At 34.1% G+C, this 24,051-nt stretch overlaps 1 protein-coding gene across 1 annotated transcript; it reads right to left on the bottom strand.

The window, feature by feature from the left end:
- Window positions 1-1,703: 1,703 nt before the first annotated feature.
- On the bottom strand, window positions 1,704-23,423 carry LOC129909399 (serine protease nudel). The gene is made up of 21 exons (XM_055986486.1): window positions 23,321-23,423; window positions 21,510-21,647; window positions 18,902-21,448; window positions 15,548-15,998; window positions 15,042-15,495; window positions 14,791-14,982; window positions 14,248-14,730; window positions 13,847-14,180; window positions 12,594-13,734; window positions 12,404-12,503; window positions 9,076-9,145; window positions 8,895-9,008; window positions 8,072-8,828; window positions 6,801-6,992; window positions 6,302-6,624; window positions 6,082-6,240; window positions 5,572-5,736; window positions 2,835-2,967; window positions 2,598-2,705; window positions 2,395-2,508; window positions 1,704-2,288 (listed from the first exon to the last, which is right to left on the bottom strand). Exons 1-21 carry the CDS (start codon window positions 23,352-23,354, stop codon window positions 1,874-1,876), a joined length of 8,424 nt encoding a protein of 2,807 aa, XP_055842461.1. The 5' UTR covers window positions 23,355-23,423; the 3' UTR covers window positions 1,704-1,873.
- Window positions 23,424-24,051: the final 628 nt, after the last annotated feature.

Below are 24,051 nucleotides of genomic sequence, written 5' to 3'. Positions count from 1 at the left end.
CTTTTTTTTTCATATCAGTAACCGAACAAATTTTGGATTTTTTTTTTTCTGTGAAAAATTGAAAACCTGTTTAAAACCGTGGTTGGTTTGCCCAAGGTTAGCCCAGGATAGCCTAACTCTTATTTTAACTATCCTACGCTTAGTTTAAAAATTATATAGAAGTAGTTATTAGTTTTTATTTAGGTACTTCACAAAAAAAAAAAAAAAAAAAAATAGTACGCATACACCACAGTTAACTTATAATTTTTTTATCAAATGTTATTTATTTGACTTCGAAATCTTACTTGGTTGAGTGTAGTCCATATAACATTCCTCTTAAGATGCTTATAAGTTGATTTGTTTGATTACACCTTAAAAACCACAAAATACAAATAATTTTTTCAAGTGTACAAGTCTTTGATTTTTTTGCTTTGCCATATAAGCACCTAAAAAAGCTACATGCTTAGTAAAATCGATGGAAACATTTTTCAAAATTAACAACAAATATAAAATGGTTTCTTTTTCAGTACACGAATAGAACTTTTTGACCACCCTTAGTTCAAAAATTATGACAAAATACTTTTTTCAAATTAACAACCTCTTAAGGGGGGAAATTCCTCTGGACGACACCTTTTTCAATATTTTTTTATGAAAAACTGACAGCACTCTTATTGAAATTTAAAAAAAAAGACAAGATATTACTGACATTATTAAGTATTGAAAAAATTTTTTTGAAATGAAAAAATAACAAAATGGCGGCTCTGGAGCCTTTCAAAGTTGACGCCTCTAGTTTACGCCGTGCAATGCACAGGTCCAGGAAATCATCTTAAATCAAAAAGGAAATTTGTTTCCGTTAGATGATATTAGTACGCATTGCATGAACCTAAATTTATTTTTTTTTTAATGAAAAATAAAAATTAGAAATAAAAAAAAAAACGAAAAAAAACATGTTTTTTTTACAAAGAAGTAGTTAAAAAAAATATTTACTGTACAAATTTTATTCAACTATTAGGTTCATGTTGTGGCCAATAAATTAAGGAGTAATTTGCTTATTTCGTAATTTGCAAATTTCAAGTCGATAGCTTCATTAGTTTTTGAGTTACATTGCAGGGCGCGGAAAAAAACGTTTTCGTACTATGGTAGGATCGGAGTTTCGGGACTATCTACGCACTTTTGAGGCTTCATTTAAGGCTAAGACCACTGAAAATAGTTTCTTCGGTTGATAAATAAATTTACTACGCAAAAAAAAATAATGCAAAAATAAAAAATTCCAGAAGGATTTCCCCCCTTAAAAATCAAAATCGTCCCGATGTGTATCCGAAAAATCCACAAAACACATAATTATTTTCGAGAACAGAAATTTTTTCCATTGATAAAAAGGACAATTTTTACACTGAAAAAAAAACAAATTTTGATTTTAAAGAGGTTGGTAATTTGAAAAAAAAAAAAAAAATGTTTTGTCATAATAATTTTTGAACTAAATATCTTGGGCTATTCTGGGATAGCCTTTGGCAATCGAACCAGGCACGTTAAAAAAAAAAATTGCATTTGGGGGTGTAACTTCACATAGCCATCTAAGAGGCCATAATAACCCCTTATTGCGTATTGACTTAGCTCGTTAGTTTTTATAATTCCATTTAGGTACACCAAAACTCAGTCAGATTGAATTTCTCTTAGGCCACTGAAACCTTTTTATTTCAGAAAGCCAATTTTTTATTTTTTTTATAAAAAAGTAGGTACAAAAAATAAATATTTTCTAGTCTTACACATACAAAAAATAATTGTCCACACCTACGAGTATACAACATTGCTTGATGGTGTGGCAAATTGAGTAAATAGCCTTTAAGGTATTGATATTCTCTCTCTCCCTCATTTGTTTTACATTATCACGCACTCAATTGCATTTTACTTCCAGCCGATAGCAATTGCTCGAATCGGTTTGATTCCACTTGACCAACTGGGCAATTGGTCGACTTGGTTTCATTATCAGGGTCAAGTCTTCGTTCAAATGGAGCGGTGAGAATTTATTAATTACCACTGCTTTGGTAGCATCTCGATACTTTCCAGGTGATTTTGTGAAACCACCATCTTCGACATGAGTAGCTGCCACTATGTCAGCATTGTCATCGATTAGTCGATAGCTGGGTGGTCGCCAGTTGTTGTAGCCCAGTTTTCGACATATTTCGGCTACTTCATTGCTATCTGGGGGTCGGTGACGTGGAAAGCATTTGGTGTGCCATACTCCATAGGATTGTTCAGTCACCTGGCCATAGCCTGATGTATGGGCGGCTGGTGGTTGAGGCTTTGAGCTTAAGAGTAAAAAATATTTATTACAGAGGCCATATAATTATGGAGTAGAAGCCCAATTAAATTATGTATTCAGGTGGCTTTTTGGGGGATATAGCTGGAGCTTACCTGTAGGACTTAATTGGTTGCTCAATGCCATAGCAGTATCGTTCGTCCTCACCATTTGGACAATCGGGTTCCTTGTCACATACAAAATCCCTGGGGATGCATTCACTGCGGGAACTGTTTAAAGGGAACATGAACATGACGACCATACTCGAGGGATTAATAAATCGATAAATGGGGAGTGTGTCAGAGAGTTTTGAAATTACCTTCCGCATGGGAATCGATCTGATGTACAATTGCACAGCACTGAGCTCTCGTCGCTTTTGTCCCAACAGTTTCGTATGCCATCGCATATCTTACTTGGATCTGTAGCCCTATGGAATGGATAGAATACAAAGGGAAATATTTTTCAAAGTGGAAAGAGGTAGGAGACAATATGGGAAATGGAATTGTATTGTGATAAAGCTTATAGATAGGTATAATAGGTATACTGGAAGACTTACTGTAAATACGTGAAGCAAGAACAAATTGTTGGCTCATCGGTCAAGTCTTCACAATCCGATATGTCGTCACAGAACTTCGTCTTTGGAATACATTTACCGCTCGAACGACACTTAAGCTCTGATGCCTTACATTCTGTTGAAAAAGATATGGATGAGATTGTTAATGGATAATCCAGTAAAAGACAGGTTTTTTGTTTTGCTGTGATTTTTGTGTGGGTACTGACTAACTTAAGCCGTTCTTTTGATTTCGGTTAAAAAAAATTTCAATTCCATCAAGGTAAAAATCTCAACAAAAGCGAAAGAGAATCAAAGTTTCTATGTTTCAGTCTGTAAGATATCCCTTTTTTCAGTTATAATTTTTCAAAAAATGCTATTTTTAAGAAAATATTACTCAACACATTTAAACGAAATTTCGATAAAATGCATCAATCCGTTTTTAAAAATATGATTTTTCAAAATATTTTTTTTTTTTAATATTTTTTAAAAAATCACAAATGTGTCTTTTGGAAAATTTGTAAAATTTTTATAAGACGATTATTTCAATGTTTTCTAAAAAACTATTTTCTTAAAAATCGTTTTTTTTTCAAATTTTGTTTAAATAAAATGATTTTGACAATTCGTAGCAGTTAATCCATTTCCCGTTTTCAAAAATTTGATTTTCAACAAAAAAAAAAAATCAAATATTTTTTTAAATCTAAAAATTGTTTTTCAAAATTTTGTTTCTCATTTCAATTTAAGTTAAATAAATAGACCGAAAAAAAAACCAAAATCAATTCAACATTTTTTAAATATCAGCAAAAAAATGCTGGAAAAATGAGTTTTATGAAAATTAAAATATCAAAACAATATTTTTATTATAAGGATGATATTTAAATATCACAATTCTTTTGTTTTGATATTTTAGTATCAATTTATCATATCAATTTTTCATCTGTTTCTCATTCCAAATTATAAAAAAATATTAAATAAAAAAACTCTTAATTTGTACTAATTTAAAGGCGCTTTGTAATTTTTCGAAGTAAAACCTATGAATTACTGAAAAAAGTAGACCGGTAATAAGATTTTACATCACATGATTTGGAAGAAAATAATAAAACAATAATATCACGTATAATAGGGAAAATTATATAAATATATTCACTTTCAGTAATGTTTTGTTTCATTTTAAAGAAGAAAAAAAATATTAAAAAAGGAAAGCAATATCATTTTATAGAAAAATTAAACAAAATACTTAATTTAATAAAAAAGGAAAAAGAAAAAAAATTTCATTTTTATTTTCAACTTAGAATTGAAAAATGTCATAATGATGATGAAAATAATATCAAAATTGATATTTTAATTGTTGGACGAACTTTTGTCACTCAAAAATGTTAATTTGATAGCTGTTACTATCAAATTTTTTTCGGTGTAGTTTTGTTTAAAAAATTTTATAGAGATTGTTTCAGTCTTTCGTCTTTTCGAAGAAATTATAATAATTTTCGAAATAAAACTTTATCCTTCAAAAAAAAAAAAAAACAGACATTGTTTAAGAGAGTTAACACCTGAATTTTTTTAACAAAATCAAAGGAACTGTTCTTGAGAAAATTATATTTTCTAAAATTGGTATATGGCAGGTAGGGTTTTTTTTTTGTCCTAAAAAATTAATTCTAAGAACGTTTGTGTAAAATCACCAAAAACTACTTTAAACTAATTTTGCAATAAATCGACCCATCATATTGAAGCTAATTTAAGGTCAAATAATCAAAATTTTAAGAAATTCGACGAAATTAGAAAAACTGCCTTGATTTTTTTTCCAATGCAGAACATTTTTATTTGTAATCAGAATTTTTTAATGCAAATTTTTGAAATGCAATTTTTTTTTTATTTGCAACAAATGTTATTTTTTTGTTTGTAATGGTTTGAAGACAAACAAGTAAAAAATCGCATATAAATGTTGTGAACAAAAAATTTAAGCTGAATGTAAAGGACTTTGAATCTAATAATGGTTTTTGTCAAAAAAAAATTTTCTGGTCGGTGTGCATCAAATAGCAAAAACTAAAAAAAATTTTTGTAGATTTTTGGTTGCAAGCTACTTCTTAGAGTTACGTGAGTGTCGTGGTATTTAAATTGTTCTTAATAAAATATCTACAAACATGAATATTGAAGTTTTCGAATTCTATTTTTGAATTTCCATTTTGCCATGAGCTTATAAAGAAGGGACATTTTTTGATAACCGTCAAAATTTTACCAAAAATTAGAACAAGGTATAGCGGAGAGAAGCAACAAAGTCACTCAGCTTCACAAATGTCATGTCAGTTCATGTAAAACAGAACAAAATATCTTTTCCCAAGTTACTCGGCTATGAAATTCCAGACCTTATAACAATGCCGATAAATCTGTCAATCTTACATCAATATCATATCGTAAAGCATTGAACTTTTCCAGAAAAGATCTTTTAAAAAAAAACCCTACCAACCGTGAAGACTTCAGATTGAAATATTGTCCTTGGAAATTCACAATCCGCAAACGAACCATATAACACATTTTTGAAGGATAATTTACTTCAATTAAAATGTCAAAGAGACATATCAATCCTGATTAATATTTCATTGCGGTTGTATTCGAAGTACATGTACCGAATCAATTCCTAGAAAAAAATATCACTAAGATTATTTTTCATATTTCCCAACACAGATTAATTCAGAACTGAAGCCACCTACCTACCTTCTCAATATTTTCCAATTCTTTTTAAACTTACCATTCCTATGAAGTCGACAGAATTCGGTTTCCTCATCACTTCCATCATGACAGTCGACCTTACCATTGCACATCTGGTCGGGCAGCAGGCAATTGCCCAAAGGACATCGTAATGATGGACAATGCGGTCGGGGTCTTGGTTCACTATTTTTACATTTTGGCTGATCTGCAACAAAAAAAAGTGGACAGAAAGGAAATGAAATAAAATCGACTCCATCATCCCATATCCAGGATATGAATTTGTGCAAATGAAAATTGACATCCACTAAAGGATGCAAGGACATTTTAAAACAGAAAAATATTAGAAAAACAAAAAGAACAGGAAATAAAAACTTGCAGCAGGAAATCTTTCCGAACTAAAGTGTTTGGAAATGAACGAAGAAGACGATGGAAGGATAACAGAAAATATGACTTGGACACTTCTGCTGCACATGAATGATTGATTAGTATCATTAGAAGAACGAATGAGCTTCAAAAGTGTAGTGCGGGACTTCGACTATACAAAACTAACCAATGATATCCTGTATAAAACTGTAGACTTTATCCAATGTCCTTACTGCAAAAGGTTTCTTCAAATTATTGCATTCGCTTGCATTGAATGTGTAGTATGCCATTGGATACCACCCAGTATTTTCCTCTCGACAAACTATAACTCCTTGATTGTAAGGATCTATACATAAGGACCAAGTTTTATTTAAGTGGATATAAATAAAATTATAAGAAAAACCCACAACTTAGACTGTCTTCGTGAAGGTCCTTGCAAAAGTCCAATAAACTTTTTTCATCTCCATCTGGATCTCCGTGCGTCGTCTTCGTCCTCGATGATGTTACTTGTTTTTCTTCATCTCCATCATCGTCCTTCCCAAAGTGCTTCAATTTGAAGTCGACAATAGCTTTTGGATCCCATTGATAGCAAGATAGTTCATTATCCTTGCTACATATTGTCGCCTCTAGCTTGTCCATTGTCGGAGTTACCTTAATCCCACCAAATTTATCATGCATCACTGACATACACTTGTTCGAAGATTTTCCTTTATCCTTTTCTGTCAATATCCTGATGGTTAGCCAGAAAAAAAAAAAATTAAGACAAAAAAGGACATTTTTAACAAATTGCTGATGATTGTAATTCGTTTGCCTCATTCAATTACAATCACATTATTATCGCACATCGGTCCTTCTGCAGATCCTCTCGAAAAAAAGGATATATAAAAAACAAAGATATCTACTTACATATCCGGTAGGAAAGTCGGCAGCACATGGCGGGTAAAATGGGCGGCATTATCCAGGTGCAATAGCATTACATCGCTGTTGTCGACAGTATCGAAGCAGTCAACTCGTTTAATCTGCTCGTGGGGACTTTTGTGGAGGGTTTGTTTACTTTTGCCACCACCAAGTAGAACGGTTACATAGTCCGTATCGAGGCTGAAAAAAAAAAAATTAAATTAAGATCCGATTACTTAACGAAGGTTAATTTGGGTTTCGAAGTAGACGATTCGCTTAATCCCTATCATGGGCTTATAGAAAGTCCTTAAGGATTTTATCCTTTAAAAAGAGGGGACATTTTTTTTGTTTGTTCAAAAACTTGCTGTGTTCCTTTGGAATCCAGTTTATACTTGTAAGTACTTCTGAGGGGTTGGGGTCATTATCCCAAAATCCCGAAAATCCAGAAAACCCAGAATCCCAAAAACCCAGAATCCCGAAAACCCAGAACCCCAAAAATCCAGAATCCCGAAAGCCCAAAATCCTGAAAATTCAAAATTCCGAAACCCCAAAATTTCGAAAACCCAGAATCCCGAAAACCCAAAATCCCGAATGTGATACCGAAAATTGAATTGGGGGAAAATTCGTTACAATTGTGAGTTTTAATATGGGTTTTGTGGATTCTGGATTTTTTTGATTAAGGTTTTCTTGATTTTCGGGTTTTCTGGATTTTCTGAAGTCGAAATTTCAGGATTGTGTCCGTCTACCACTTCTGAGTGCATTCTGGTAGTGATTGGAACTATCGAATGATTTGAACTATCAATAGTTAGTAACTGCATGATTTGAACTATCGAAAAGTTCATTCATTCATTCATTTATTCATTCGAATAAAAACTATCGAATAAACTATCGAAAAAAAAATATCGAATAAACTATCGGATAAAAACTATGGAATAAACTATCGAATCGAAAAAATTATTCGAATGAAAAAACTATCGAATAAAAAACTATCGAATGAAAAAAACTATTCGAATGAAAATAGTAACTGAATGATTGAATGAATGAATGATTTAAAACTGTAGAATAAATGAATATTTTACAACTATCGATAGTTTGATAATTTTTATTCGATAGTTCCCATCACTACATTCAAAGACTTTTTTTCTAAGGAAGAAAGTGAGTTTAATCCAAACAGAAGTACCTAGCAGAAGCCCAAAGGAACGAGCCAAAAATTGTTTACTTTTCCGAAAAATCGTCAAAGTGGCATAACTTTTTCAATTCAACAAACGTCTCTAACTCACCTTACACCAATATAACAAGATTCATGTACAAGAACCCAATGTTTATCCACCAAAACACCAATACACCATAATTCACCATTAGCATATACACTAACCAACCATGGCCAATGTTCTTTCTCCACACCTTCGTGCAATTTATCATGTACAAGAACCGTTTTCTTTTTGTCGATAAGTTTATTTAATTTATCCAAAATTTCATCTTTCTTATCCGCAAATAGCTCCGAAATAGTTGTTGGATTTTTATTTGATGAAGGTTTGAATCCGGGAATATCTAAAGTTTTCGGAATAATTTCATTTCCGGGAGTTAAAGTTTTCAAAGGTCTACTTCCGTTTGATTTCGGAACACATTCAATAAATAAACCTTGACAATTTCCGATGGATGATTTTTCAAGTCGTTCACTTCGTGGTGAAACTGGTGGTAATTTCATAGTTAAATGATGAGTTGAATGTTTTGAAAAGTGTCCACTGTCACCAACTGCATGGCGACTTTTTGGGAATTCCATTTGAACAAGGTCAGGATCGATGGGAACTATTGTAGCTTGGGTTATTTCAGTTGTATTATGGAATTGGGCTCCTTTGAAACCGAGTAGAGAACAGACTTCTTCGGCTGTTTTGGCAACATGTTCATGATAATCGGTTTCGTGTGAGCATACAACACGCCATTGACCATTGAAATTGCGAGAGAAAATTCCGGCACTTTGAAGTTTTGGTTGTTTGAGGGAATCGAGATGAATTTCACGTCCGTTTGTTAGGGCAACTGAAAGAATAAATTTTAAAATGTTTGAATACTTTGGAGTTGAGTGTTTTTATATGGTTTGCTTACAGCAATCTTTTTCATCTTCCTTGAATTGACAATCAACGATATCATCACATCGACTTGTAGAGTTAATACAAGTTTTTGATAGAGGGCAGGGGAATTGTGTCGAAGTACAATTTCCTTGATAGACAATTAAAAAAATGTCAATTTTTTGAAAAGTGTGTTTTACTTCATTTAAAGGGCTTACCACAGTCATCTTCGTCTGTAAAGTCTTCACAGTCTATCTTTCCGTCACATATGAGTATGTTAAGTGGACCCTATTGGTAAGGAAGAAAAGGCCAAAATAATAATTAGGATAATTCAAATACCTATTACAATATGAAGTTCTAAAAAATAAAGAAAATAACAATAATAAAAAACAATTCGTATGTCTCGTCATACAATTATACAAAATGCCTAGGAAAACGTGAAAAAGTCATTAAAGGCCTAAAAACAGGTGTGAAATATTTTGCCCTAGCTCCAAAATATGCAACACAGAATACTTGTGTCAATTTTCTTAAAGGAAATTTCTTTAACATTTAAAACAAAATTTCAGGAACATTCATCGGTCGTTTAAAAAAATTGATTTTCCAAAAAAAATATTGATTTTTTTTTATTAATTTAAAGAATAGTTTCATGAACACTCTGGACCCTGCAATACTTCAATAGCTGATACTGAAACGTTTCTGTAATTAAAATTTTCGAAATAATTTGTATACGAGAGTGTTAGAAAAGAAGAAAACAGTTCTATGACTTAAAAAAATGTCATAAAAGTTTATAGTAAAAATCGTAAAATCCCTTAATGAGAAAAATTAGTTTTTTTCTATATAAGCTACATTATATGGTAATTTACGTTCTAAAAAAAATATCAACAATTTACGTTCTAAAAAAATATCAACATCAACTCAAGGGAGTCTCCGAAAAAACCTTTATAACTGGACCAACTTTTTTCGTATTCTTTATTATTATAGTTGCATGATGTTATATCTGATAGCTTACTCGAGTTCGATTTTTTTACGAATCCTTCATAGAAGTAAAAATGAACGCTTTTTTACTGTTAAACAAAAAATTTGGGGGAAAAACCTAAAATATTTAGAGCCGTTACAACAAATAAGTATTTATACAGGTTGGTCTGCGTCAAAAATCTTAAGGGTTTAGGTTGGGTTGAGGCAAGTAAAATTCGCATTTGAGGGGGCCCGCTATTCACCCCCTTTAAAAAATTAAAATATTAACTAAGGACAGAATTTTTAAAATAAAATTTTTAAAAATTTTTTAACGGATTTTTTTTTTTATTAATTGAAAGAATCTTGGAAGCAAAAGCACTAATTTATGTAAGCTACATATTTAGCAGGGTTTTCAATGGGATCCCGGAACTAACGTCATAGAAAATTACACCAGATTTTTTTTTTCGGAAAAAAAAGCAAAAAATTCTTCATTTCTGTAGTAGAGTAACTAAAGCAAATTATTAGGGAACCCAGCCGAACAGCTCTGATTTTGATGTTTTTTTTTTTTCAAACGTAGGTAATTAAAAATACTTTAAAGTCTTTAGATTAAAAATTGCTGTATTGTTTTTTAAAATTAAAATTAAATTTTTTTTGAACAAAACCATTTTTTTTGGTTAAATTTCATAAAACAAATGATAGCAAAACATTCTCTAGGTAATTTAAGGAAAAAAAGTATAAGAGAGTAAGGGACAATCTTCCATCGTTTAAGCGATAAATGCAATTTTCTCACAATCTGACTTCAAACACAAGAAAAATATTTTGAAAACAACGGCAACACCTACAATATTTTAAAATACATTTTTAAAAAGCCAGAAGCTCATTCTTATTTCTTAAATTTAAATCCACTAAATTTAATGAAGAGTTTTTGAAAAAATGGTCCTCAAACTCAGAATTAAAAAAAAAAAATGTTTAAAAAAAAAATTTTAAATGACTTTTTTCAAAACTTTTTCTTATAAAATATGAATTTATTTTTAAAAAATTTTTGACCATAAATATTATCAGTTGAATTTCGAAGAGGAAAAGGTAATATATATTACAGTTTAAAAAAAAATTAAAAATTATACTTCAATTTCAATGGGTTTTTTTTGATAAAAACTGAATTTTTGCATTGAAATAATTGATTTTCTCAAAGACTGTGGTAAATATGAACTTTAAATTTTTGCTATATAACTTTCAACAGTAAGGGTTATTAAATGAATAAAAAATAATTTTATATTTAGAAGTTGAACTTTAAAAAAAAATAAGTTAAATTTTTTTTCAAAACTTTTATTAAAAAAAGTTCTTCGAAAATGAAATACTTTTTAATTTTTTTCATAAACCGTAATACATATTGACATTTCCTTTTATAATTTCAAATCATAATAAATGTGGCCAAAAAAAAATTGAAAAAAAAATGCATTTTATATTACGAAAAAGTTTTAAAAACCACATGTTAAAATTTTTTCAATAATTTTTTTTTTTCAAAAATCTGAGTTGAGTTACCATTCTTTCAAAAGCCCTTAATTCAATGAACTTAATTTTGATTTTACAAATATGACTAAGCTTCTAGCTTTTTAAAAATGTACATTTAAATATTGTAGGTGTTGCCGTTGTGTTCAAATATTTTTTTTTGTGTTTGAAGTCAATTAATAAGAAAATTGCATCTATCGCTTGAACGATGAAAGATTGTCCCTCACTCCCATATATTTTTTTTTCTTGAATTTCCTAGACAATCTTTTGGCATCAATTAATTTATGAGATTTAAGAAAAAAAAATTTTTTGGTTCACAAAAATCTTTAATAAAATTTAAAAAATCAAAACGGCAACACCGGCAATTTTTAATCTATAGACTTTAAAGTATTTTTAATTACCGACGTTTGAAAAAAAAAAGATCTTCAAAATCAAAGCTGTTCGACCGGGTTCCCTAAGATTGCCAATTTTTGAGCTTTAGTTACTCCACTACTGGTGCTTTTTCCATTTCTAAATATGAAATTTCCAATTCTAAAAATAAAAAAAAGAGACACAAAAAAAATTTAAAAAAAAAGCCGGAAACTATCTGGCGTTTTTTACTTCTTTGTTTTGGAAAAAGAGTCAAGAAACTGTTTCTGAATGCCGTTTTTTGCGTAGTGATTCACTGTAGAGACGCCATTTTTTTAAAATTATGTATTTGAAATTAAAACGTTTGTGATCATCCAGAAATACGCCTTCATCTTATCATTGAAAAAAAATTCATATTAGTCTTTTCTGTTACCTAATGATATACCTACTGAATAAAGCAAAAAAAAATTATATTTCTCTTATATTTCGTGTCTCTATCTCTACCTCCTATACTAGCTCAGAACGTTTTACTACCCCCTTTCTTTCAACATAAAAATAAAATTCCTTCGAAACGAATCATTTTTATTTCGGATGGCGCCTTAATTTTCTTAACTGCAAAATTATAGTATTTTCCATATACAGACTTCTGACTATCGCTAAAGGGATTGTTGCACTAATAAGTGGTAATTTTAGATTTCAAAATAAACCATCAGTTTAAAAAATTATTCTTCTCACTTTCAAATACTGCCGGCAAGTGCATCCATCCTCATCCGTTCCATCTTCACAGTCAGCGATTCTGTCACATCTATTGCCAATATCAATGATTTGTGGAATCCTAAAAACATAGCCATACAAAAAAACACTCATTAGCATTCGTGTTTTAAGAAGAATCAACCCCCCTTATAACTACTAAAAACAGACTTACTTTTCACATACGAATTTCTGGGCAATTTTCTTTGGCATGGTTTTGAGTTTCAATGCCGGAGTAGGAGCCGGTGCAGTTTCCTTTTCCGTAGCATTTTCTCGCTTATGCACCGCTGTCGAACTCTCCGAACTAACTTCACCGCCGCCACCACCCAAATCAGCTTGAAAATCTCCAAATCCAGTTATCGAAGTGACACCACTACTTGATGTTGTGAGTGGACTCGTATTTGCATCCAAACCCTCAGTACTAGCAGCAGTTGTTGCAATTTGCAATTCGATTGTATCTAAAAATTTAACTGCCAAACCTTTCAACTTAGATTGGTCAGTCTCGGACGATATCGGGAAGAATGTCGAAGGAGAAAACAACAAAGGATTCAGTTCGGTAATTGGGTCTACTGAAGTTCCAACACTCTCACTATTCTCTACAATAGTAACGACTTTTTCGCTTATCGTCTCAACTAACAAAGTTGAGGAGGGTGAATTTGTTGTTTCATCCTCATCATCATCAGTTGATTCGATGGCCATATTATCGTCTGGCATTTCCAACGATGATGGTTCTGTGTCAGTTGCACCATTGAAATTTTTCCCATCAATTCGGCCATCAGTCTCTGTTGTTGTGGCGGTTCCATCTTGATCTGCCTCATCCATCACATCAACTAAAGTCGTTGATGCATTTCGTCCAGTACCAACACCAGCACCAACATCCGGAATGTAATTGTAAATGCAACCAACTTCATCCTCACCGCCTAAACAATCTACCAGACGATCACATCTCTTCGACTGGTGTAAGCAACGTTTGCCACCCCAAATGCAAACATAACCAGGACACAATTGTTTCGGTTGCACCTTTGGAAGGAACTCCGGCTTCATGGCCATCGCAATCCAATCTAGATACAATGCAACTCGGGTGTAGACGCCGAACTCACTAGCTCGAGCACATCCGTTGCCATGACTAACCACCCCAGCCAGATACCATTCATTGTTATTGGACACACTGCGGCAGAAAAGTGGCCCACCTGAATCACCTTGGCAGGCATCCCTTCCGCCGACTGCCTCGCCCGCACATATATCTTCGGCCTCTTGGTCATCTTTCTCGGTGCATCGTCTGCGAATTGGCAGTTGGACTTCTTTCAAGCGGTCACCTAATTGAACGTTTGCAATGTCAGTGTAAGAGAATTTGAAAATCATATCTGCAATCCCACCAATCCCATACACCTCCTCAATATACCTACTACAGACATAGATAATACTCACTTCCAGGTCCTTTTTCTCGTACAGCACCCCATCCGACTACGGTGCAAATGGTGTTGACTTCTGGTCCCCAAATCCAATCAGAGCCCATTGTCGTTCGTCCCAAGTCTGGTAGGCAAATTGGCTTTACCCACCTGTTAAACCGCAGAGGGGTATCTATCCGCAGCAGGGCCAAGTCATTTTTCATAGTTCGACGTTCATACATCTGATGGACGACCACATGTGTGACATGATGGATCTGTGTCGACGAGGAGAAGCTCGAACGACGCAGCATTCCTGCACGTACTTCGTAGAAATAATTTTCAAATTTGATGGTGCAGTGGGCAGCTGTGATAATCTATTAAAATAGAAAGGATACAAAATGTCCTTTAGGAATGAGTTTTGAAAAATAAAAAGTGTCTCACCCATTGTTCGGAGAAAATAGTTCCTCCACAATGGAAGTCTCCATTTCGATAGACTGCCACAACAAATGGCCATTGAAGTGGCTCACTGTAAGTTCCTCCAACAATGCGGCTTTCATCAGTTAGAGATTCAGAGATATGGCGACGTCGACGACGACGTCTGGATCGCATCAATGGTGAAGTCAATTCTTGAATAATACCGCATTTGGGTTGTGGACACATGACATGAGCAGCGATATCGCTCAGTTTATCTCCATCTCGTTTTTGACAGGAGTCCGAGAATTGAGATCCACCACTGTGGTGAGATTCAATGAACGGACCTGGTACTTCGACTTCTTGGAAGGTGATACTTGGGTCTTCAGCAAGAACGCCAAGTTCTTCGGAACAGGCTTCCCGAGCCCATCGGTGGGCATTGTTGCATACAGGGTACCACTCTCCATGATAGTTGCGGTAGAGAAAACCAGATGATCCGGATGCTGCATGGGACTTGAAGAACAAAGAAAACATTGATAAAGACTCATTTGGCCCATTTCGAAAAAAACCTACCATATGGTGAGTTAGATCACCAACTATTAAGTTACACCCCATTTCATCCCTGCCATTGATGCAGTTCCTTACTCCATCGCACCGTTCTGCAGAACTGTAACACATAGCAAGTGTAGACCGATTGGCTCTTTGGAATTCTTCTTCATTATCATAGCAAGAGTACATAAAGTTCTCACAACCAAAACAACCAATCTATCAAGAAAAATATTCAAACTCTCCAAAAATTTGATAAAAATCTCCAAAAGTAATACCTCATCTTCTCCCAGTGGACAATCTTGATATCCATCACAAATTCTGTTTTGTAGAATTCTATTCCGACAGGTACAAGCTGCTTCATCACTGCCATCGGAGCAGTCCACAGTTCCGTCACACCATTTCTTCTCCGGAACACACTCATGTCCACCATAACAGGGAACATCTCCATCAATTGGACACTGAAAGCGATCTGCTTGACCCAAATTAGATCCATGATATCCTGGTAGTTTATTCCAATACGAGGAATAGATAATGTCCGAAGGTGAGGAAACATTTCCTGAAGAATTTCGCAGCTTGAAATTGATACTATTGAAGCCTCGATTGTTAACAACTGATCCTGACTGTTTACCAGAATTTTGCATGTAAGTGCAGAAGAATTGTTGTTGTTTTTGTTGTTGTTGTTGAGATGAGGCACTCTTGGAGAATATATTCGGAATGTTGCCCTGGGATCTAAAAAACACTATTAACAAGGGACTTCCCCAGTTGAAGAATTCAAACTCACCCGCTTCCCGATGGACTGGTATGACCAAAGAAATTTCCACTATTTTGCATGTTACCAAATGAAGGTGGTACAATAAATACTCCACCATTACCAGAATTTCCTGAGCCACCAGTATTTCCACCACCACCTAAGCCTTGCATTCCAAAGAATGGAGACCAGAATGGTTGCATCATCATTCGAAAACTTGCTGGGGTAATGTAAAAGCAAACCGGGATTGACGGAACACCAAAGTTAGGATTGATGAAAAATTGTGCTGAAGCTTTCATTGTTTCACCAGTTACGGGAAAACCAGGACCTCGGCTAGTAAATTGGATGTTTGGTGAAGGGGTAATGTCTTCACTTTGTTCTGGACTAGAGGTCACTTTACTTCGAGTTTGCTTTGCCAAGTAGTCACAGAGGGTCATAAGCTGTTTATTGTTCCCTAAATTATGTATACAAAATTTAAAAGACGCAAAAGATTATCAGTTCAATCAGTTCGATTAATTCGGTCACCACAGTCAGTTCAGCCAGTTCAATCAGTTCAGTCAATTCAGTCAATTCAGTCAGTTCAGTCAGTTCAGTCAGTTCAGTCAGTTCAGTCAGTTCAGTCAGTTCAGTCAGTTCAGTCAGTTCAGTCAGTTCAGTCAGTTCAGTCAGTTCAGTCAGTTCAGTCAGTTCAGTCAGTTCAGTCAGTTCAGTCAGTTCAGTCAGTTCAGTCAGTTCAGTCAGTTCAGTCAGTTCAGTCAGTTTAGTCAGTTCAGTCAGTTCAGTCAGTTCAGTCAGTTCAGTCAGTTCAGTCAATTCAGTCAATTCAGTCAGTTCAGTCAGTTCAGTCAGTTCAGTCAGTTCAGTCAGTTCAGTCAGTTCAGTCAGTTCAGTCAGTTCAGTCAGTTCAGTCAGTTCAGTCAGTTCAGTCAGTTCAGTCAGTTCAGTCAGTTCAGTCAATTCAGTCAGTTCAGTCAGTTCAGTCAGTTCAGTCAGTTCAGTCAGTTTAGTCAGTTCAGTCAGTTCAGTCAGTTCAGTCAGTTCAGTCAGTTCAGTCAGTTCAGTCAGTTCAGTCAGTTCAGTCAGTTCAATCAGTTCAGTCAGTTCAGTCAGTTCAGTCAGTTCAGTCAATTCAGTCTGTTCAGTCAGTTCAGTCAGTTCAGTCAGTTCAGTCAGTTCAGTCAGTTCAGTCAGTTCAGTCAGTTCAGTCAGTTCAGTCAGTTCAGTCAGTTCAGTCAATTCAGTCAGTTCAGTCAGTTCAGTCAGTTCAGTCAGTTCAGTCAGTTCAGTCAGTTCAGTCAGTTCAGTCAGTTCAGTCAGTTCAGTCAGTTCAGTCAATTCAGTCAATTCAGTCAATTCAGTCAGTTCAGTCAGTTCAGTCAGTTCAGTCAGTTCAGTCAGTTCAGTCAGTTCAGTCAGTTCAGTCAGTTCAGTCAATTCAGTCAGTTCAGTCAGTTCAGTCAGTTCAGTCAGTTCAGTCAGTTCAGTCAGTTCAGTCAGTTCAGTCAGTTCAGTCAGTTCAGTCAGTTCAGTCAGTTCAGTCAGTTCAGTCAGTTCAGTCAGTTCAGTCAGTTCAGTCAGTTCAGTCAGTTCAGTCAGTTCAGTCAGTTCAGTCAGTTCAGTCAGTTCAGTCAGTTCAGTCAGTTCAGTCGGTTCAGTCGGTTCAGTCAGTTCAGTCAGTTCAGTCAGTTCAATCGTTCAGTCAGTTCAGTCAGTTCAGTCAGTTCAGTCAGTTCAGTCAGTTCAGTCAATTCAGTCAGTTCAGTCAGTTCAGTCAGTTCAGTCAGTTCAGTCAGTTCAGTCAGTTCAGTCAGTTCAGTCAGTTCAGTCAGTTCAGTCAATTCAGTCAGTTCAGTCAGTTCAGTCAGTTCAGTCAGTTCAGTCAGTTCAGTCAGTTCAGTCAGTTCAGTCAGTTCAGTCAGTTCAGTCAGTTCAGTCAGTTCAGTCAATTCAGTCAATTCAGTCAGTTCAGTCAGTTCAGTCAGTTCAGTCAGTTCAGTCAGTTCAGTCAGTTCAGTCAGTTCAGTCAGTTCAGTCAGTTCAGTCAGTTCAGTCAGTTCAGTCAGTTCAGTCAGTTCAGTCAGTTCAGTCAGTTTAGTCAGTTCAGTCAGTTCAGTCAGTTCAGTCAGTTCAGTCAGTTCAGTCAATTCAGTCAGTTTAGTCAGTTCAGTCAGTTCAGTCAGTTCAGTCAGTTCAGTCAGTTCAGTCAATTCAGTCAGTTCAGTCAGTTCAGTCAGTTCAGTCAGTTCAGTCAGTTCAGTCAGTTCAGTCAGTTCAGTCAGTTCAGTCAGTTCAGTCAGTTCAGTCAGTTCAGTCAGTTCAGTCAGTTCAGTCAGTTCAGTCAGTTCAGTCAGTTCAGTCAGTTCAGTCAGTTCAGTCAGTTCAGTCAGTTCAGTCAGTTCAGTCAGTTCAGTCGGTTCAGTCGGTTCAGTCAGTTCAGTCAGTTCAGTCAGTTCAATCGTTCAGTCAGTTCAGTCAGTTCAGTCAGTTCAGTCAGTTCAGTCAATTCAGTCAGTTCAGTCAGTTCAGTCAGTTCAGTCAGTTCAGTCAGTTCAGTCAGTTCAGTCAGTTCAGTCAGTTCAGTCAGTTCAGTCAATTCAGTCAGTTCAGTCAGTTCAGTCAGTTCAGTCAGTTCAGTCAGTTCAGTCAGTTCAGTCAGTTCAGTCAGTTCAGTCAGTTCAGTCAGTTCAGTCAATTCAGTCAATTCAGTCAGTTCAGTCAGTTCAGTCAGTTCAGTCAGTTCAGTCAGTTCAGTCAGTTCAGTCAGTTCAGTCAGTTCAGTCAGTTCAGTCAGTTCAGTCAGTTCAGTCAATTCAGTCAGTTCAGTCAGTTCAGTCAGTTCAGTCAGTTCAGTCAGTTCAGTCAGTTCAGTCAGTTCAGTCAGTTCAGTCAGTTCAGTCAGTTCAGTCAATTCAGTCAATTCAGTCAGTTCAGTCAGTTCAGTCAGTTCAGTCAGTTCAATCAGTTCAGTCAGTTCAGTCAATTCAGTCAATTCAGTCAGTTCAGTCAGTTCAGTCAGTTCAGTCAGTTCAGTCAGTTCAATCAGTTCAGTTAGTTCATTCAGTTCAATCAGCTCAGTCAGTTCAGTCAGTTCAGTCACTCCCATCAGTTCCGCCATTTCAATCTGTTCGGTGAGTTCAATCAGTTCAGTTAGTTAAGTGAATTCAGTCAGCTCAATGAGTTCAGTCAGTTCAGTCAGTTCAATCAGTTCAGTTAGTTCATTCAGTTCAATCAGCTCAGTCAGTTCAGTCAGTTCAGTCACTCCCATCAGTTCCGCCATTTCAATCTGTTCGGTGAGTTCAATCAGTTCAGTTAGTTAAGTGAATTCAGTCAGCTCAATGAGTTCAGTCAGTTCATTCAGTTAAACTGAGTTCAGTGAGTTAAACTCACCTCCCGTTGCCATATTATTCGGATTCATTTTCGGGCCAAATTTATGAACATTCATGTCATCTGTTTCCCCAAATGTATCAATTAGTTCCGAATTGGTATTTGTAATTTCTGTCAAATTTTTCGAGGCGTCTTTCGATCCTTCTTTGAATGTTTCTAGCCATTTTTTCTGAACTGATGTAAGCGTTGTTGTTGTAAGTTTTGAAGCCTTTTCTTCATCAAGCATATTTTCCTTGCTGCTTGGATCGTCCAATGGATGTTCTTTTAATGGTGTTTTTGAAGTCGTTGTAAGTTCTTCTTTGGTAGGTTTTCGGGCCTGTGGAAGTTCTTCTGTCATAGGACCTTCTGTTAATGGATCTTGAATTTGACAATCTTCAGTAGTTGAATTCTGAGGTGGTGTAGTGATGGAAACAGTTGTTGTTGTTGTTGTAACAACACATTTTCCACTATAAGTGATTTCGACATCGGTTGTGTAATTTGAAAGCACCGTTTTGATTCCAGGTTGAATATTGTCATTAGATCGTTCTCCAGGCTGATCTTCATTTAAGCTATCAGAGGAGGTTGAAGAAATTTCCAAGAACTCATCAAAAACTGGAACACTTGTGGACGAATATTGGTCGATATTTTCAAAACCTTCAGTTCCGTCAGAAATGTTCTCAAAATTTTCGGTTGCAGTATTAAAACCTTCAGAAGTAACGTTCAACTGATCTATGAAATCTTCGCTCAAATCAATACTGAAAGTATCAGTGACAACTTTTTGTTTCCAACTATCGGTAGAAGAAGTCACCTCCCCTTGATCAAATAATTCGTCGGAAACTGTATGAAAACTTTCAGTAGTAGAAGAATTTTCTTCTAGAAGGCCAAAGTCCAAGTCTAACGTTGTTTTAGTATCGATTTCTTTTGGAGATTCTTCAAACCGAAAAGTGGTTGGCTCGGAAGAAGTGACAAATTCACTGTCAATTTCTTCAAAACCGTCAGTCATTGGTTCGCTGTCATAATCAGTTGTCTTGTTAGGTTTTTCAATTTGGATCATATCCAATGGATCCACCTTAAAATTGTCGGTTACTTCATCAAAATCATCAAATTCTGTAGAAATTTTGAGTGTGGTACTGCCATTCCGATCCTGAATGTCTAAAAATGATATTTCATCAGTCGTTTCATTTATTACCGAAGTAAAAGTGGTTGAAGAAATTTCAATTTCCGACATAAAAGAGTCTTCAATATTTAAATTTTCAGATTGATTTTGTTTTGATTCATCAATTGATGTGTTCAAAGTCACTGGAAAAACTGGTTTCTTATCTAAACTTGGGAGTGTACCTTTCTTAACCCATAGTATACGTCCATCATCTAGTACCAATTTCCTCAGACCGTGTTTTGATGATTCTGTGGTTGGGTCCAATATTTCTTCCCCAGTGACAGGAAGTTTATCATCCTTGATCCAAACATCATCCGATGGTATTAACTCATCATTACCGTCTGGTACCAGTTTCTTCAGTCCCTGTTTCGTTGATTCTGTTGTTTCGTTCAATACTTCTACCACAGTAACTGGCAGTTTATCATCCTTGACCCAAACATCATCCGATGGTATTAGCTCATCTTCACCGTCTGGTACCAATTTTTTCAGTCCCGGTTTCGCTGATTCTGTTGTTGGATCCTGTATTTCTACCTTGGATACTGGAAGTTGATCATCCTTGATCCAAACATTATCCGAAGGTATTAGCTCATCTTCTGTGTCTTGAACCAATTTCTTCAGTCCTTGTTTTGGTGATTCTGTTGTTGGGTCCAAAGCTTCTACGGCGGCGGTGTCTGGAAGTTTATCTTCTTCGAGTTCTTCGTCATCACCTTGTATCAGTTTTTTTAGTCCAGGTTTGACTTTTTCAGTTGTTTGCTTCAATACTTCGAACCCCGGAAGTGGAAGTTTATCCTCTTCGACCCAAACATCATCTGAAGGTATTAGTTCGTCAGCATCGTCTTGTATCAACTTCTTCAGTTTTTGCTTAGTTTTTTCGGTTGTTTTGTACAATACTTCTTCTTCTTTTACTTTTTCCTTAGGTTTTAAAGCTTTTTTCTTATCTAAATATTTCTCCATCGAAGAAGACATCGAATTTGCATGCAAATGAATTTCACTATCTCGAAATATCTGTTTCATTTTTTCCATTTTCTCGCTAATATCTTTAGCTATTTTATACATTTTTATAAAAGTATCCATACAATCACTGTGACTAAGAGCTTCTTGCTTACATTTGGCATAGTCTTTTTCTAATTTAGAAAGTTCAATTTTCGTACGTTTATCACGAATTTTGATTCGAAGTTCATTGAAATCTGATTCCATGGGATCTATCATTTCGTCAGAAATAAGATCACGTTTAAAACGCATTCTTTGATATCGATGATGTTGAAATTTACTCCATTTTTTGACAATTTCTTCGGGAAATAGTTCTTCGATCAGTTGTTTTTTGATACGTTTTCTTGAAGGAATATTTTCAAATTTTGATGAGCTCTTAAGAACCGTATGAGCTGAATTTATGTGCATTGTACCGTGAAGGACTTCTAAAACAGTAAATATTGATGTAAAGAAAATATGAAAGTTAAGAAACTAGCAAGATCTTACCTTCTGTTTGAAAATATTCTCCATAATAGAGGACAGTGAGTAGAAGAGCTATTAGAACTAATGCAGAAAGTATTAATATTCTAGCAAAGCTGTGTCTAGGCCATCTAGGTTTGAAGTGTGATTTTTGGTCTTCGTATTCTATAAAAGGAAATTAATTGAAAAACTTTGATCATGATATTCGCATGATATCTGCTCCTGAATTTATTTCAAATCTTAGTGACGTGACCATAATTTCTTATAATTTTCGGAATTAAATTTACTTAAAAAAACGAAACTTTTTTCTTAACGACAGGGACTTGCAAAATTAGTCCAAAATTTTTAACAAATGCTTCATTTCATTGCATAAAAATGTAGAGGGTTTAATTGGTTTTTGGACTTGATCAATTCTGCTAGTTTTGTAATAAGGCTGTTTTTTCACTACTTAACAATGCCTCCAGATATTTTTATTAAATTTTGAAAAAATAGTTTAAAAACTCGGTCGTATTACTGCTTAATAATGTTCTATTTGTGGTCTTCATACTGTCCTAACAATTGCTTCAAAATTTTAAACAGATTGAGGGTCTTGCCTTAAATTTCTGTATTCCGAGGCAATATTTCATAACTTAGAGGGTTTGAAAAAATGAAATGAGATATTTTTTTTCCTTTACTTAAAACATTTTTTTTTTTATAAAAAGCGCAATATTGGGAATCAGGCATGAGAATTTAAGTTTTATTTCATTTTAAATTTAATTTTAACTCATTTATTTAAAATAAAAACCTAATAAAAAAAATATTATTGTAGATAAATTAAAAAAATTACATAAAAAATGAATGCAAAATAAGTGCATTTAAATTTCGTTTCATAAGAATTATCCAATTTCTTAAAATTTTGACTACATATTTGGTCTTCATTAGCTATTTCATAAGCTATTTCAGAAAACAAAAATTCGCTCCAATTTTTATTTTCACACCTCAAAATTGATTCTCCCGTGGGAAAAATTTTTTCGCGTTTGGCTTGTGCAATTTAAATAGATTTTCATGTGAGCAAATTTTTTCCGCATCGCGTATACCGAGTTATTATAACATGAAAATCTTTGGTGTTCGGTATTATCATACAATTGCCAAAACGGGATTTTCAAAAAAAATGGTCCACATAGAATATGCTGAAAGTCCAACAAGGACTCTCAGAATTTGGTAACATTTTCATTCCGAATCTTCAAAAAAGAACCCCTAGCTACTTTGAACCATTATTTGTTTTCCGCTGTCCTTAATTAAATTTTGTTTACACAATTCTTTCACTTAAACATTGGTTTAAAATTGGAAAAAATTTATTCAATAAAACTTTTTTTTTATATTCGCACACCATCTAGCTTCAAAATATTTAACTGTTTTAGGAGCATCCTGAAAAAAATTGAGTTGCTTGACACTGGTTTATATTTTATATTGCAATTTTCAAAAAAGTATGAAAAGTTTCTAAAATTTATTTATAAACCAAACACATATTTCAATTTGATCTCAACAAAACATTGTTCTACAGATAAAAAAAGGAACAAAAAACCTACAAATAAATGGTATTTTTCGCAAAATAGAGTTTTGAAATAATTAGTGGTGTTAGGAATACAAAAAAGTTCTTCATCAAGTTTTTGTATAAGAGCCACTTTGCAACACTTTTTACTATTCTTTAGTAACTTCAATGATAATAGCACTTAAGTATTGAACTTCAATTTCTTGATATAACATTTTCATTTGGTATATTTCTTTAAGTTCAAAAAAGCCGTTCAAAATACAAGAATAAATTATTTTAATCACCACACTACAAATTAGTTTCGTACCTTCATCAAGTAATATATGAGTTTTTGACGTCATTTTGCAACGTGACACTGATTTTATTTTTTCAATTCATGAGTTCTAAAAAAATGTTCCACATAAAAACAAAAACACAATATGTATCTCAGGAAGTCACAATTCAAATATGTATTTCTTTTTGTGTGTTGTTTTTTTTTTTGCTTCAACTCAAATATTTATCACTGGATTCCAAGAATTTCTCACTGGATAGAAAGAATTTTAAAAAACAAAACAAGATTTTTCCCGGTAACTTAAGAACGTTCTTTTCGCTCGCGATTAGATTTCAAACTAAGCCGGCAACTGAAAAACAATAGGAATCATTTGGCGAAATACAAGTTGAACATTTAATTTTAACTCCAATACAAAAAAAAAAAACATAACACCTTGATCAACAGTGACCCATATTTATTTTTATTTTTTTTATTATTAAATATCTGTCAGCCTTGCATAATACTGATGACATTGTTATAATCGAATTAAAATCGTTGCTTGTGATTGTCTACAAATGCAAACGTCGACTTCTTATTTATTTGAAAAAAAGGTAAAGAAGGAAATTAATTGAAATTATGGTAAAAATTTTCAAATAAAAAAAAAATGCGTTACGCAGCAATCAGCTAAAATCATGACCTATAAGATATCAGGTTTCAAGTCTTATGGGTGATTTTTTTTTTTTTCAATATGAAGGTAGGGGTTACAAATCAGCAAAATTTAATTGATA

This window comes from Episyrphus balteatus, chromosome 2 (assembly GCF_945859705.1).
Source record: "Episyrphus balteatus chromosome 2, idEpiBalt1.1, whole genome shotgun sequence".
Lineage (NCBI taxonomy): Eukaryota > Metazoa > Arthropoda > Insecta > Diptera > Syrphidae > Episyrphus > Episyrphus balteatus.
The sequence above is the reverse complement of the archived record's forward strand: the minus strand, read 5'-3'. Positions and strand labels throughout refer to the sequence as shown.

What these genes read in the sequence shown, in the direction of transcription:
- LOC129909399 (XM_055986486.1), bottom strand. Translation starts at nt 23,354, where the DNA reads ATGACGTCAAAAACTCATATATTACTTGATGAAG. An exon ending in GTCCACTGGGAGAAGATGAG is followed by an intron (nt 14,983 to 15,041) that starts GTATTACTTTTG and finishes TTTTCTTGATAG; the next exon opens with ATTGGTTGTTTTGGTTGTGA. An exon ending in TTTTATACAGGATATCATTG is followed by an intron (nt 5,737 to 6,081) that starts GTTAGTTTTGTA and finishes TTTTTGTTGCAG; the next exon opens with ATCAGCCAAAATGTAAAAAT.